This window comes from Crocodylus porosus, unplaced genomic scaffold (assembly GCF_001723895.1).
Source record: "Crocodylus porosus isolate Cpor-Errol unplaced genomic scaffold, CroPor_comp1, whole genome shotgun sequence".
Classification (NCBI taxonomy): domain Eukaryota; kingdom Metazoa; phylum Chordata; order Crocodylia; family Crocodylidae; genus Crocodylus; species Crocodylus porosus.
This window is the reverse complement of record NW_017728906.1, coordinates 53,732,492-53,749,950: the sequence shown is the minus strand read 5'-3', so window position 1 is coordinate 53,749,950 and position 17,459 is coordinate 53,732,492. Positions and strand designations below refer to the sequence as shown.

Sequence of the window (17,459 nt, the reverse complement as noted above, 5' to 3'; positions counted from 1 at the left end):
ATCGAACAAGAAGCAGGATATACACATGGGTGAAATGCACAGCGTACACTATCAAGAAAGAGCAATTAGGGAAAAGCAATCGTAGCCTACTGTCTCTTTTAAAAAAATGTCTAAAAGTATTTCTAGGTTATAATCTCATAATGTAGCAGCAGCTGTAGGTAACAGCCTTCCTTTTTCCTGTCCTTATATGACAAGGTATTTAGCAGAATTCACAGATTCACTGGACTCTGACAGGGCCATGTCGTGAGCACTTCTGCTGTAGCCTCAGATAACAGCTGGAAAATGTAGGTAGAAAGACTTGGGGGGGTGGCAAGGGGGATGAATAGCCAAGATGTCGGAGGAGTGGGGTGGTGGCAGAAGTAATTCCAGCAATGTCGATTTTAAAGCTGCCTCATGGAACAAAAATATTCCTGGATTGAACTGAATGTTGTTTACAATTCAGGGTGGAACGGACACATGTCCTTCAAACAGCTTTGAGCATTTTAAGCTCTGTACAGGTGGTGCTACTCTGGGGTTTATATCTCTGCCTAGCCCTAAATTTTATGGGAATAAACCAGAGGGGGATGTTGGAATATAAAAGCCCCCTTTCCACAAAATGTGCTATTTTTGTGGGTGTTATCATGGGCATCCAGCCCACTCAGAATTTTGTTTATGTATAAATAATATATCAAGAGAGTGAACTCAGAAATGGATAGGATGGCAGGCTGCCCAGTGGACAGCCATAAAGATAGGATTACTGGAAAAGAGACACTAAATAAATGCTGCACTTCAATAAAAAAGTGACACTACGTTATAACATAATTGCGTGCTTTATTGATATACACAGTAAAGCAGTATATAATACAATAGTAAGGCATATATTTGGTGAAATTTGATATGTTGTGAAAAATGCAGTAAAACTGAAGTTTATAAAAATAATTAGTAAATGTTACAGTGTTGGTGTTAAAACACAATATATTATGAGATCCAAGTAATAAACCAGTACTGAGTAACAATGGAATAACATGCCGTATGATAGTTATGTATTCAGTTACACTGATTATGTTTTACAGTTTAATACTCTGTGGTTATAAGAAACATGAAATAATTTCCAAATTATGCTTAAAAAGCAGTAATAAAGCTCTCAACTTTTTAAATATTTTTGACAGACTCACTCCAAAACTAATGTCTAGAAAGTAAAAACAAACAAACAAAAATAAAACCCTGATGAAAACAATCGTGCAATCCATTTACCTCGATGTTCGTGAAGAGGTCTAACTTATAAGCACAAACAAAAAGAAACAAATCCCTTCCTTAAATCTCAAGTTGAGCTTTCTTGAAGAAAGACCATGAGAAATATATAGGGTACCAATTGTAAATAAAGCATTAAAAAAGCTATGTATTATGAAAGTGGAGGCTTGGGTTTTGTATTTTTTTGTAAATTTATTATTAATGGTTCTTATTAAAATGATGAGAACTGTTCACACAATGGACAGGTGGTGACGATGTAACATCTGGATGTAACTGTCAGGAACACCACGAAACCAAAGTGAGGTAGAAATAGCATGACTAACCATGTTCAATGTTAACTAGCATTCAAAATAAAATCTCTCCCAAGTTTAATTACACTTCATACAAGAAGAGGTAACAGATTTTTTTAACCTTGCAATGTAATGTTAAATGGCAAATATCTACGTGTCCTAAGATGAAGTTAAAGGCTGGTATAAGGAAATGAAATGGTAAAGCTTTTGCTAACAGCACCTCAGACCCCAGCCTAACTCTGATGAGCTGCTATTGAACTGGTTCGTCTATTTCCTTTTTTCTCTCTCTTCAATAACTGTTAATTGTGCGGTATTACTTAGAGAGAGAAATGGGGAGGAAGAAAATATAAGGACCCTTTTTGATGACATCTCTCTCATGGAGCAGTGTGGCTACCTTCACCTGACCATCAAACACAATGACAGCAGAAATTCTTTTACAGTGTTTCTCAACGATTGCTATAAGTGCTACAGCTCCTTGGAACTTGCTGCTAACAGGAATAGGTTCCGACAGATATTGTGGAAGGGTTTACTTTTCTACCCCAAAGCACTGAGTAACCTTATGACAATTAACGATACTGGTAGCTATGCACACTAAACGCTATGTAAGTAATCACCCATGCTTCAGAGCAGAAGCTGACCACCCCTGGGAGTCGGGAAGGAACTTCCCTCTCTCTACAGCCTGATGTAGAGCAGAGGGCTTTATGAATGGGACGGGGTTACATCAAACTTCTGCTGAAGCATCAGGTACTGGCTACTGCCAGAGGCAGGATACCGGACAATAAGGTCCAAAGATTTAATCCGGTAAGGCAATTTCTGTTTCATTACTAACAACATTCAGGATTTTAGTCAGTAGAGGAAACAACTGGAGCAGAGAATATTTATTAAACTTGATTTTTTTTACAGGCTCTGAAGATAGCATTGTCATGTAATGTGCTCTTTCATCTTATTATTGCAAACTATCTGGGTGATTCATGTAATCCTTACATTTTACTTGGAAAGAGGTGGACTAACTACCTCGACTGGAAGTTCAGAGGATTGTTTAAGCCAGCCCTAGTCAGACAAAAAATGATGACAAATGTAAGTCAGCTGTTCTGGTGTTGTTACAGGAAATACTTTCTTTGATAGGCAAGGAAAAGAACACAGAACATGAAGATATATCTGGTACAGTTACAGAGCTGAAATGATGCTAAACAAATGCACTGCCTCAATTTTTTTGTTTGTTTTTTAAGGGGGTTTCTATAAACAATTTTTTTTTTTATAAAGCACACTTTAGTTTACAATCTTTCTTTATAACTGTTATAAATTTTTTAAACAACCCAAAATGCGTTCCATATAAAGAAATGGCAAGTTATTTAGCTATCAAGATTTTACATGTAGTTCTCTTATAATTTTTGTACAATTGCATAGACGTGTAAAACCTGCCATTGTTAACAAAACAATAACAGACTTAGGAAACTACTGAAATCTACAGTATAGTACCACTACCCTTCACAAAAATATAGATTTGTTTTCTTGTAAACTCTTACAGTCTAATCCTTTTTGTTGTATGAATATTATAAAAACCATGCGGGACGCCTGAAGTTGTAAAACACATCTTGCTATTCTAACACCTTGTCATCAGTCATCACTGTAACTAAGGTTTCCATTGCTCTGCCCAGGTCGTCTGCCATGTGGAAAAGGCTCCCTACATTGTGGCCTGAAAAACAAAGGCAAAGAAGAAAGTCATTCTAGAAAAAGACAAGACAGCAAAACATTACATTCAAACATTACAAATACTACGTGAGAGCAGCTTGGAATATACCTCTCCACACAAACGCCAACAATATAGGATATTCTTTCTAAAAAAACCCCTATACCAAGCCAAATATAAGAAGACAGTATGGGATTCTTTGCACGATTAATCAACAGAGGTGGATGAATCTTGACAGCCAATACTGGCCTGAATTTTAGCAATGGCTCATTCTTTGCTTTCTAGAAAAAATGAGTAGTGATCAAGTTTCAGCGGCATTAATATTCACCAAAAGCAAGTCCGAAAATTCAAAGTCATGGTTAACTTGGGAAACTGAAGTTTAAATCTGAAACTGTATTAACTTGGTGCTGGAGATGTTTTAACCAGTCAATGAATAAAAAGCAATGGCTTGAAGCATAATTAACAGCTCAAGTAAAAGAGAATCCAAAGCTAACTGGAGTCAATGGGAATCAGGTCTGTAGTGAATATCTAAAGCTGCAATGAAACAAAAGAGTTAAATAAGTCACAAAAAAGTTTACCAAATTCTTTCAAATACATTAATCTGCCTTCTTATTTATGGATTGCAGATATTCATTTCGCAGAAAAAAGGCTATTATTTTTCAAATAAATGATTTGCTCTGGTTTACTTAGGCCACATACAGGCGTTACATTTCTTCTGGGAGAACTGCTGTTCTCCTTGTAGAAAGGACAAGCATATAAGCATTCATTCAATTTCTCCTGAGGGAAACATGTCCCCTCCTGGAAAAATATCTTCTGGCCATCAACCTGGAAGATCTCGCTTGCAAGAGCTTCTCTTGTATGTTCTCTGCTCCTAGCCTGGTCCATGTGGGGAGGGGAGCAGCCACTGCTGTTTTATGCCTCTTCTCCAAACCAGGACGTCTCTGGTCTGGAGAAGATGGAGAGGAGCTCTGCCCCGCTGTCTCCTTTGCTCTGCTCCTTAAGGCTGTGGGTGCCAGCTCTAAACATGCTGTATGCGGGGAAACTTCCTTCCAACAAAGCTCCTGCAAAGCCAGTGCATATTACCTTCCCCATGTTGCTGCTACCACTGAGTTGAGTGGCGTGGGAGGGGATATCAAAGCCCCTAGGGCTGAGAACCAAGGCCAGGGAGCTAAGCCCAACCCTAGATTCTAGCCTTTTGGGCTTTAAATACTACCCCACCAGTTTGTATGCCAGCTCGCAGCCTGGCAGGCTTTAAATGCTGCATGTGTTACCCAGTTAGTTGTGTACACAGTGATTTTAAAATCCAGGGAGCCTGGATGGCTTTTCCCAACCATGCTTCTCTGAGCCTTTGGCCTTAATAAACCTGTGCTACACACAAAGCAATTTAAACACTGGGGGACTGCCTATTGACATCCTGCCCCATTTCCAGGCAAGGGTGAGGACAGGCTGTCAGGTAAAGGGCTCCCCTAAGGGCAGGGGGATCCAGGGAGCAGACCTCCCGTGCCTCATGGCTAGACAGCTTGTGTGTTTAACTCTCCAGTAAGAGGGCTAGAATACACGGATTGCCCTGCTTCTGGGATATTTCAATCTCTCACATTTTTACCAGCAGAAACAAATGCTTGTCTGTAGCTTTAGTCAGCTGTAGTCACTGGTATCAATGGTATTCATTAATACCCTGAGATATGAATGCTGTTTTGGATATACAAGGTGCAAAACCTTCTCAATGCATGTTGTAAAATGAAAGTTTTCCCCAGGATGCTTATTCTAGGACCCTTGTGATAAAGATCTACACCCACTTCTCCCACTAACGCCCTCCACGGAGCTACCTTTGTGGAATATTTATTTGTTGTTAATTGCCTGCTTGTTACAGTATTACTCTCCATTAAAACACATCCTACAAAGATACGTGTAAACTGCCTGAGGGGAATCCTACTAGCAGAAGGTTGTTTTAGAGGACAGTTAGACATGTGCTGCCACAACTCGACTTCACATGAGCAGCTGGACTGATTTGGCACAGGTCCAGAGAGACAGAGAGGGGCCAGGTAAGGAAAGGGCATGGCAAGGGCCCCAGGAGACATTTCAACACTCCTCACATGCAGTTCCTGCTTACAGAAATTAAACTTGCCTACTGCTTGGAGTAGACTTCCTCACTGCTGCTTTTCTGGGTGCCTGGACTGAGATCTGCACTCTGTACACCCCTGGGGGTATACAGGAAACTCATGAAGACAAGGAAATCCCCTCAAATTGTTTTTTCCCAAATACTATAGTATACAAATAATCATACACTGCTGATATCTGCAGTGTCCAGATGCTTGGGATGGAATTAATTAAAACTTATTTCCACCTAGAAAAATTAAACAAAAAATGCTTGGTATAATGTCCTTAAACATAAGGGAAATTTATTCAAGATAACAAACACTCTTATTTTTATGTTAATTTTGCTTTTCCTTAATAACCATCGCATCAGAAAACTACCTGGCAGGGTGATCACAGCATCTTCAAAGCTACTCCATATCCTAATACAGATGGCACAAAATGATACCCAGCACATGACCCGTAAGCCAGATCTGGTCTGTGGAGGTGGATCATTTAGCTCATGTGGCTTCTCTTTGGCCAGACTATGTATCTCTAGATGTAGCCCACAGGGCTCCTTGTCATGGCTCCCAAATCTATTGTGCTGGCACAGCCAGCACCCAGGGAGTTAATGCTGCCACCTTTTCCCTACAACCCTGTTACATGCTGCACAATTTCTAGTTTTTGACTGCTTGCCATGCAATTCAGAAGCAGGGCAATATGGGTGGCATTGGGCCCAGAAGGTGGAGGAGATGGGAGTCCACGAGGGATGGTCATACCTTAAGGGGGCGATCCTCCAGACCCAAAGGGTAACAGTCCTTGAGAGTAGCAAGTGGGGGGGTAAGACTGCTTAGAAACCCCCATGGCTCAGCAAGGGCATTCAGGAATGCCTGAGGACTAAAAGTGGGTGTACAATCAGTGCAAGGGAGGAGCTATCACCAAGGAGGAGTACTCCTCCTTGGCCCATGAGTATAGGAAGGCCATTAGGAAGGCCAAGGCAGAGATGGAACCCAGGCTAGCATCCAGGATTAAGGACAACAAAAAGTCCTTTTTCAAGTACATGGGGAGCAAGAAGAGGGTACCAGGCAATGTAGACTACAAGACTCAAACGGTAACTTTGTGGCTACGCTAGACAAGAAAGCTGATATTTTTAACAGTTTCTTTGTCTCTGTTTTCCTGAACAGGGATTGGGACATCCCTCCTACAAGACGTAGGGACAATCTCAGGGATAGCTCTGTCAAGGCCTTGGGTCAGCACAGATGTAGTTAGGGATCTTCTGGAAGGGCTGGACAATTTTAAATCTGCAGGTCCAGATGTCCTCCACCCAAGGGTGTTGATGGAGCTGGCAGGGGTCATCGCAGAGCCCTTGGCCCGGCTGTATGAGCATTTGTGGTCATCTGGCCAGGAGCTGGGGGATTGGAAACTAGCTAATGTGGTCCCCATTTTTAAGAAGGGGAGGAAGGAGGACCCAAGTAACTATAGGCCCATAAGCCTCACCTCAGTGCTCGGGAAGATCTTGAAGAAAATCATCAAGGCACACATCCAGGAGGGCCTTGCGGGGGAAAGCATGCTCAGGGGCAACCAGCATGGGTTCATCAAAGGCAGGTCCTGCCTGACCAACCTGGTTGCCTTTTATGACCGGGTGACTAAATCCTTGGATGATGGTGTTGCTGTGGATGTAGTCTTTCTAGACTTTAAGAAGGCCTTTGACACTGTCTCTCACCCCATTCTCATCAATAAATTAAGCAACTGTGACATTGATGCCAACACAGTTGGATGGGTAAAAAACTGGCTGATGGGGTGCACCCAGAAAGTAGTGGTGGACAGATCGTACTCAACCTGGTGAGATGTGAGCAGTGGGGTCCCCCAGGGCTCAGTCTTCAGGCCCACACTGTTTAACATCTTCATCAGAGACTTGGACAAGGGGGTGGAAAGCACGCTGTCCAAGTTTCCTGATGACACTAAGATGTGGGGCGAGGTGGACACACTTGAAGGGAGAGAGAGGCTGCAACTAGATTTAGACAGACTACAAAAGTGGGCAGATGAGAATAGGATGGGGTTCACCGTAGACAAATGCAGGGTGCTGCACATTGGGAGAAGTAATCCACAGCATACATACAGTTTGGGAAGCTCCCCTCTTGCAAGTACAGAGGCAGAAAGGGATCTTGGAGTCATTGACTCCAAGATGAACATGAGCCGCCAATGCCAGACCACAGCCAGCAAGGCCAGCCATACCTTGTCATGCATCCAAAGATGCATCTCAAGCCGGTCCAGAGAGGTGATACTCCCCCTCTACGCAACTTTGGTCAGGCCGCAGTTGGAGTACAGCATCTAGTACTGGGCGCCGCAATTTAAAAAGGAGATGGTCAGCCTGGAGAGAGTTCAGAGGAGGGCCACCCATTTGGTGAGAGGGCAGCAGGACAGGCCCTACAAGGAGAGACTAAGGGATCCGAACCTGTTCAGCCTCGGCAAGAGGAAGCTGAGGGGGCACCTGGTGGCTGCCTACAAACTCATCAGGGGAGATCATCAGCAAATAGGAAGAGCCCTATTCTCCCTAGCACCACCTGGGGTGAGGAGGAACAATGGTAATAAGCTGATAGAGAATAGTTTAGGTTAGAGATCAGGAGGCAATATTTTACAGTTAGGGTGGCCAGAATCTGGAACCAGCTTCCTAGAGAAGTGGTCCTTGCCCCTACCTTGGGCAAATTCAAAAAGAGGTTAGATGATCACCTGTCTGGGGTTTTGTGAACCCAGCATTCATTCCTGCCTGTAGCAGGGGGTCAGGCTAGATGATCTGTTCAGGTCCCTCCTGACCCTAGCTACTATGAAACTATGGTAACCCCCCTAGGGTGCTGGCCAAATTGATGGAGTCACCTTGAGTTGGATCTGAAGGTGGGTCATGTGGCTCACAAGAAGCTCCGCAGTCTAGACTAGACCTGCCAACTCATTTGAGTTTGACATCCCTGGCATAGGGGGATGAATTGCATACAGCTTTCCACTTTCTGACATATGTGACAAACCACTGCCTTGGGCTGGTGGTTTGCCACTGAAAGTGATCTATGGCTAATGGATTTAGCAGACAATACTTCCACATTCTAATCCATCCTGCTTTTAATTGGCTGATAAGCATGCAAAGTGAGTGCAGACTAAAAATTCTAATAGTTGAATCAGAATAGCCTAATGGACAAATAGCTTACTCTGAAGTCACTCACTAACTTAACATTTTAACTCCTTTATTTTAAAAACTGAATTCAATGAGGATAAAAGCAAAGAGGTAATATCATTAAGATGCACTATAGAAGAGTACAGCCAAATCATTTTCTACACGCAATTCTGGCAATAGGGTTTATCTGTCCTAGCTCCAATATATTGATGGCCTGAGCTGCTGAAGCAGTCTGCCAATGCTATGGTTCTGCAATGTTCACAGTAGGATTCCAAAGAAGACCATAACTTCATTTTCATTTGTGATTTAAATCTAGATTAGATCAAGCGTAAATAAAAGAGATGCAGTCTGCAAAGCCAGCAAGAAAGAGTTGGGATGAGGCAAGCAGCTCAGCCTCACTTCATTCTCTTTCTTAGGTCCCTGCCACATGTTACATTTAAGACATGATTAACCAGTCATCACCTCTTAAGTTGTAACCTGGCCATATGTTCAGTCAATTAATGGCATCATAAATGAGAAATAAGCCACAAAGTCATTCCTCAAGAAAGTTATATACTTTGTGGCTGGTTCCTATGATGCCACTAACTGAACATCTGTAGGCTTCCAGCTTCAAGGTTCATGATATGCCCCCACCACTGGGAGCTCAGACTGGCTGATGGGACCCTGAGCTGTGGGAGTGAATGGTACGCCTCTGTGGCTGGGAGCCCCATCAGCTGAGGGGGCTCTCAGCCACAGGAGCTCCTTACTTGCTGGTGCAGGGGGAGCCTGGGATCATAAGCCCAGACTCTCCCTGCACTGGCAGGAAGTCATGATAGGATCTGATGCTCAGTCCTGCAATCATGCCTCTTGCCATGTTGGGGTGGCCTGGCAGGAGGCACAATTGTATGGATCACTCATCATACTTTTACTTGCACATCTGGCAGAGCCTCAAACACTGAAGGTTGCCATTCTATGCCAAGGGTGGCAAATTAAGAACTTTGAAAACAATAAAAAGACATCTCGGAAGTCAGGAGTACCTAAAAGTTGGGTTAGTCAATTCACGCAATAGATAACTGGTATTAAGCCCCTTTCATCGAAGTTAGTATCACAAATATGGCTGAGGCCAACAGTGATCAAAAAATTACCATCATCCAGCAGCTATCTTGTGGCCTATGTGAAATGACACTTGGGACCTCAGCCTACTGTCTGGTGGACCATTATAACTTACACCATTAGGCAACCCTCCCACATAGCTACCGAAATGGTCAAGCTCTGAATGAGCAGGAGGAATAAGGTAGCAGGGCACCTGCTGGAGATGATCCTTCCACACCATGGCTGACGATTATAGTAAGAGAAAGCTGGGTGAAAAGGCTTGCACAAGTTCCTTTTTTGCTATATGTAATTTAAGGTTTCCATTTCTTGGGTGGCTGAGGTGGTATCTTTATCTTTTACAAATTAATTTTCAGTTTGAATGATTAGGGATTTTTGCTACTCTCTCTTTACTTAAACACAACTGAACCATCTTTGCTCAATTTTAAACTAAGAGATAAATCATCTTCAAGTTGAGTTCAGTCCTGGAAAATTTCGGCATGAAAAATGGACTTCTGAATAAGTTGTAAACAAGTGAAAATATCTTTTAGAATGCAGATGCTCACGTAAACAGAACTGTAGCTGTCACTGTGTGCTCCACCTACCTGACACATTCAAATGCATACGTATACTGTTGTACAAAGGTTTTACTGGCATAAATTTGGTCTGATTTGCATAACCAGCAATACTCCAGGTCTTGCCAGCAGCCTCTATTTTAGTTTGAAAAATAAAAACTACTACCAAATCATTTCTTCATTCTCACCTGCCCAAAATTATGGGCCCGAAAGAAAAAGGAGGGTCTGAGAATTTTAATGGACAATTTTAGCATGAACAATGTCACTGCTCTGGGCTGAGTTTTGTGGCATGCACAAGACTCTCCTGTAACTGGGCAACAAGCTGAATAGAGAATGGACTCTAGTTCCTCCCCACCTCCCCCTTGATTGGGCATATGTTACCTTTCCTATGAATACTTTTCTGTGTGCTCAGCTACCTACAGTGAGCAGCAAAATGGATCACTCGCTGTGTCCCTTAGCTTGTGGGTTGGTGGACAGGGGTTAGAATAGCTCTTACACACCTCCTTATTGGCTACAGTTACAATCTGAACTGTGTTCTTTCAACAGTGCAGTGGAGAAAAAGGTTGAATTCCTCCTATCCTGGTTAGAGCTGTGACAATATAGACCAGAGGTTCCCAAACTTTTTCTTATTGTGTGCCTCCTTCCAGATTTACCAGCTGCCTGTGTACTTCTACCAGCCTATGCTATATACTTTAACCCCTTAAATGCTAATTATTATTATACTGAAAGGTAAATCCACTATTACACAATTTACTCCATGTACCCCCCAGAGATGTACTGCATACCCCCAGGGGTATGCATACCACAGTTCAGGAACCCCTGATCTAGACCATAATGGTCTGAGGACAATATAAGCATGGTTTCCTTAGACACTGATGCATTATACACACATCTTCTCTAATACCTATTTCCAGCTCCAATTCATTGACTGTTTTTACACTTTTATGATTTCTCTATTGCGCTCTTGGTTACTAGCATCTCCAAGACTCAAGATTGCTATATTTCCCATAAAGATTAATGTGGGGAAAACCCTGGCCTGAAAAACACTTAAAAAGAGAACAGTTCAAAACATGTTACAGATTTTTGCTTTGAATTATTGCTACTTTCAATACAACTGAGCTGTCAAAGTAGTCATTACATCATTTTTTAAAATATCAGATTAAAGAAGAAAACGTTCCTCAATGCCAGAACTACTGAAAGGATGAAACAACACTATTGTTTAGAAAACACCTCACTGAGTTTGAAATGTAACAACAGAGGGAAACATGGACATGGAAAGCATTAATTTAACCTACTCTTGTAAAATAGAGTGAATATGAATACATGTGTATTTGCCATGGAAGTAGGAGAGCAGTATATTTCTGCAGCTGCTAACTATATTATTTCTAGTCACATACAGCATGATATGTATTGCATCTACTGAATTTACTTTAAAGGCTGTACTGGAATTAAGGCCCTTTGGTGAGACTACAGTATTGGAATATGAATCTCACACTGTAGCTTGTCACAAAAATAAACGGGAACTGGGTGTTCAGACACTGAAAAGAGGATGCAAAGTAAACTAAGAAACCCCAATGGAACATGCTTATTTCATAATTGCGTGGTACTTTGAAATCCATGCGACAACTCATGGGGTAAAGCCACTACCTAAAATGAACAATTAGAGGTGCACTGATACCTTGGTCCAATATTGGATCAGCACCAATATAAAGAAAATTGACTGTATTGAAAATTGGCTTTTTTTTGCCTGATGTGACTGATAATGTGGCCAATAAACGCCCCGTGCATGTGTGCAGCCGCAGCACAGCACAGAGGTGGAGAGGAGCACGGCCTGGCAGCTTGGAGAGCTGTGTCCAGCTGGTAAGTCTGTTGTGGTGGAAGGAGAGAGGGGAGAGAAGGGGAGCGGGGGTATGCAGATTGAAGCCTCCGCACTGAGGGAGGGAGTGGGGCTGGGGCAGGGGCCAGGTCTGAGGCTGGTGCTGCCCAGCTGGGGCAGGGTGGGGCATGGGACAGAGCCATGGCTCATTTGGAGGATAGGGGGCAGGGGCCAGCTCCCACCGCTGCACGTACCCTGGAAGGGCATGGGGGCGTGTGCTCCCTGGATCTGTGTGGAGCAGGGTAGGCTACCCCTGCAGGCTGGGGCTGGGGATGTGCCAGGCTCTTCCTGACAGGGGCTGGGGCAGGCTGTTTGGGGTGTGGAGGGTGGTGGCATTGGGGGGGGAGGTGCTACAGCAAATTTTGAGGTGTCTACAGCCCCCTCTCCATAGCCTCCTTCCCAATGCTGCTGCAGCCTTAGCCCCAGTCCACATTGGCAGCCTGTCCTGCACACATCTAGGGTGGGGCACACGTCCTCTATGCCCTCCTGGGATGTGCTCAGCAACAGGAGCTATTTCCCCCCTGTGCCCCCTGGATGAGCCATGGTTCTGTCGCACACCCCACCCTGCCCTACTCCCTCCCTTACCACAGGGGCCTCAATCTGCCCCCACATGGCACTTTCCTTCCATCACAACAGACTAACCAGCCAGACACTGCTCTTCAAGCTGCCAGGCTGCACACTGGAAATCAGATTGGTATTGGCTGATATGCCTCCTTAAAAATCAGCTATCGGTGTAGGCCCCAAAAATCTCTATCGGTGCACCCTTATGAACAACAGGATCAAAATCTGGGCCTGTGTTTCTAATTGCACGTCTGGCTTTGCACAACTTGGGCAGAAAGACAAAACCACAGATAAGACAAAGATTTTTTGCACATATCATTGCATATGTACTGAGTAAGAGAAACTTGCTTTGTCACTCAACACTGCACACTGGTGAGTACCCTTCATTCCTCTTCAGTTAAAACATGAGTTGAGAGGGCTGAGCATTTCATTGGAGACAGCACTTTGCAGGATTGTGTTAGTGGCATTTCACTCACTGGAATTTGCAAACCTTTTTATTTTTTTTTTAAGACTATCAAACGAACGCATGCAACATTTTCTCTTTTTTAACAACGTGCATAAATATAACAGAGAACAATGAAATATCAACAGGAAGGACCTGTTTTGCTCAGGCTTAATAGGTGTAAATTAGAAGAACCAAATACCAAATAATTTCTACAGAATTTCTAAACAAGCACAATTTGTTTGATGAAGTGTCAGATACTCTTTCTTAGCTTACAAGCAAGGACTAATCTCCTATGAATGAAGGCTTTTTTAAACTGGGTGTCTCTACACAAGATGCTTAATGTGCAGTAGACTAATTCTACTGTGTATTAGCGTGTCACATCAAAAGCCACGGTAATGCACTAATACACAAGATAATTAGTCTACTGCATATTAAGTGTCATAAAAGACCATGCACCCTTGCCACCGAACATTTAGTTAGTACCTCGCAATAGGGGTAGTAAATTTAGTGTGCAGTAGCAATAGTGCATTAATGCACATGTAGGCATGCCCACTGAGAACTTTAAATCAATCAAGTACAAGCCCCTCATGGAAACAGGGTATATCAGTTTCCCCACAGTACACCCAATGAGAGAAAAGCACAGTTTACGCAGTGTAGCATGCATGGCTAAGGGACTTTGCTATACTTGTATGCAGTTCTGGGCCTGGGTACAGTACCTCCCAGGGCTAGGCTACCATTTAATTCCTACCTCATTCATAATAAGCATCTTCTGTGCATGAAGGGTCATCCTACTGTGATCTGTGATGGCACCATAGCACTGTATGAATGTTTTATCTTTAATAACAATTTTATTGGGCAATTACTTTCAGGCATTATACCTGGCAAGAGATTTGAAGAGCAGCTTAACAGTAAAAATAAAATCACTAGAAATATTTGAAAAGGTAATGTGACAACATTACACAAAACATTTTTGTTCCAGTACAGGCAGAAATGTAAAAATTCTGAAAGCTCATACCATTATATATATCCATTTCCATCATACCAATCACTTCTAAAGCACATAAGCAAACACCTTTATCTCTATATATTTTAATGCAGCATTGTGGAGCTGGTGGATGTTAGTAGCATTCTTTATTGCGCAAATTAAAAAAGAATTGTGAGTCTCACATACCTCTCAACCCTCAGTTTTCTAAAGGAAAAACCTATTTACTTTAATTTCTTGATAGGGTGTGTATATATCTTTCTATCAATCGATCAATAGATCGATTGATTGCTCAATAGAGAGGTATACACACATGGATAGATATAGCTTATATATTTATGTATGTGTGTGTGTATATATATAAAAATATATAAAAAAACACACACACACACACACTTGTTCTGCTTACATGTGGGCTAATTCTACCTAGATATGTCACAAAGATTTAATTTTCATGGTCTGCTCTCCTCCCATTCCTTACAATTCTCCCTTGGTGGGACTGGGAGGTAAGGCACAGTCTTATTCTAGTGTTTTCCCCATCAGAAGTTGAGAGGTATTGTATGTTACAGCACACTTGTGGAATGCACTCAGCAAAAAACCCACACTGCTGTCACACAAATGCCAGACACAGGAAGCAAGATGTGACAAACAGAAGCCATGGCAGTGAGCCTGAATCTCACTAACCTCTCTCACTGGCTTTCCAGGGTCATTTCTTCCTTTAGTAAGAGAGAGAGCAAGAAGGAGAGGAATCAGAAAGGAAAGAAAAACAAAAAATCACACATAAGTATATAGTTTATAACTGAGAGAGACACTAAAACCTCCACTTAGGAACGTAATACAGAGATAATGTAATAGTAACAACAACAACAACAACAATCAGTGTAATTTTTTTTAAGTAAACCAAAGAACTGTGGTGCATTGAAAGTCACAGATAATAGAGTAACTGAACTGGACAGAAGAAAATAGAAAAATTCTTGCTGTTGTTTTCAGTTTGGCAAATACATATTTGTAGAAACTTCCTCTGCAATCAGCCTACTAGAACCATTTGCTGAGGACAGGAATTGCACAAAGGTTCTGAATTCATTTTCTAAGGGTGCATGAAGGCTCTATTGATTTAAGTCCTTCTATCAGCCAAGATTAGTCTAAAAATTTCCCTCCCTGACTTCATAATGAATGCACTTAGACCTTGTACAATTTATTCTGAAACGAATATCCTGCTTTTGCACCTAAAATGTAAGACTTTCAAATTAGCAGGCTACAGCATTCTGCTTCACACATTAAAGATTATGTAAAGCCCTCCCAGGTGGTTGATATGCATTTCCAGAAGCCTGCTGAGGACACATGGAGGGATGTATGCATTTATAAAGCAGGATGAGGGCAGGCAAATAAGGGATGAAAAGGAAAGTAGGTGAACTTATTCTAACAATGATGAAAGAAAAGAATGATTAGAAATTGGTTAGAATCAAGTAGGTTTCCCACAGTTTTTAAAGTGTATTGATGTAGTCAAGAAATTAGATGCATCTTAAACCTGCATTACTGGCACTCAGGAGATCAAAGATCTCACAGCCTTGATAGGAAGCACATTTTTTTCACCCTGAATTTCTTCCAGTGTTTTAGTTTGAACAAAAACCCCCACAAAACAAAAAAAAAAAAAAAAGAGAAGGAAAGAAAGAAAGAAAAATCAAATTCTCCATCAATACTAATGTACTCTGTTTACACACAAATAAACACATAATATTGGGACCAGCACCACAATGCCATTCCCCATTTGTTGCCTACTGCTTTCTTCAGACCAAACACAGGTTATCTGCATGATGTTTAAGTCATGAACTACTTAAATACATGTCATCTTTTAGCCCTACTGTTGTACTTTGTAACATTATGATAGTCCATTTAATGACACAGGGTGAAGGGGACAGACCTGCCAAAAAGTTGATATAATAAACCTTGAAAAATAATGGGAACTAATCGTCAGGTCTGATATACTATAACATTGACAGCACTACATGCTATTTACATTAAATCTGAATAAGTGCATACCCTAGTTGTCTGGTTCTGAAATTGAGTACACTATATGCACAGTCTCATATTTACCACAGGAACTATGCCAATAAAAACTATGCTCCTTTTTTGCTTTATCACATTTAACAACATGTACTACCAGTGCACCTATAAGATTCAATCTTAGAGCAGGACATCGTTGTGTTGGGCAATGTACAAACACAAATACAAAAACCCAGACTGTGCCTCACAGATCTCCCTCAGAGACTGAGGTATATATACAATATGAAGCCAGAGATGATTACATACAAGCAAGGAAGAAGAAAGAAAAAATAAGATAGTGATGGTGAGGACAAATAATGGCTTTATATTAGCAGCATAACTTCTGTCAGTTTTTTCTAGACATCAGGATAAAGCAGAGCTTTAAGGGACAATTTTGTAGGAAGATCATGAAGTTGTTTTGCAGATGTTTACAGGAAGCTACTTCACAGCATGAGGAGCAGTGGTAGATAAAGCATGGAAGCATTTATATATCTGAATATTTAACAAGTGGGCAAGGGAGGCTGGCATCATGGGACAATCTGAGACAGGAGTCAATATCTCAATGGTCAATTAGAGATGATAGGGAGATTGCAAATAGGCTATGAAGGGACTTTACAGTGAAGGCAAATTGTTTATGCTTGATGTGGCAGGTTATATTCCCTTCTTTCTCCCTCCCCCATCCTAATAAGCATTCTCATCATGAAAACAAAGAAAAAAACCAAACAAAATCAACCAGTCCATCAAATATTTGTTCTTCACTCGATTCTTGCTGTGTTGGAAAAGAAACGGGGTTCTGACACAGGTTAGATGTCAGCAGGGTAAATTAGCCCATGTAAGGCCTCCTGGCTGCTGTGGCTAGGTTGCTTCCAGTACTTGAACTGGCTCGTTTAGAGCGACTTGACATATTGCTCTACTGCACCGAAGACTGTCTAAATAGGTTTCTGTACAGTGCCATGGGTACAGTGCGTATTAATTTCTGCTTGGTTCCTTCCATGTTCCCCACTCTCCACAAAACAAGAGGGGAATCCATTGTGCTTACTTGATAAATCCACATTCACACATCCATGGGGTCAGTAACATCAAGAATCTGATTCAAAGGCCCAAGCACCAAATGTTGATTTGCTAGTATAGCCCCCATGTGATTTGGGGTCAGGTTATTAAAATACTATAACTGAGCAAAATGTGGCACAGCAGCTCCCACCATGCAGAACTCTGTGAGATAAAATTGATATACATCTATCAAGAGGCTCAGACTGGGGCCTGCACAGTAAACACTGATGAAGAAAATTTGTTTTCTAATACTATCAGTAATAAAAAGAATAATAATACTTTTAAAAACTTTGTATTGCAGTAACTCCTAGAGACATCAACCACAATCAGGGCTCCAAGTAGTGTAAAAATATATGAAGATACTAGCCAATTGCCCATCAAGAATGACGGGGAGGGGGAGTGGAGGGGGACGG

The 17,459-nt window shown here is 41.9% G+C and overlaps 1 protein-coding gene across 12 annotated transcripts in view; it reads right to left on the bottom strand.

Moving 5' to 3' along the window:
* Positions 1 to 790: 790 nt before the first annotated feature.
* Positions 791 to 17,459, bottom strand: part of DMD (dystrophin) — a 1,922,593-nt gene continuing 1,905,924 nt past the window's right edge. For 11 of the 12 annotated variants that reach the window (XM_019529123.1, XM_019529125.1, XM_019529122.1 and 8 more), the window contains one exon: positions 791 to 3,216. In XM_019529123.1, the coding sequence (XP_019384668.1) occupies positions 3,119 to 3,216 (98 nt within the window). In that variant the 3' untranslated portion in view covers positions 791 to 3,118. Of the gene's footprint in view, positions 3,217 to 14,637; positions 14,670 to 17,459 lie in introns of all 12 variants that reach the window. The other variant, XM_019529121.1, reaches the window with a different exon arrangement.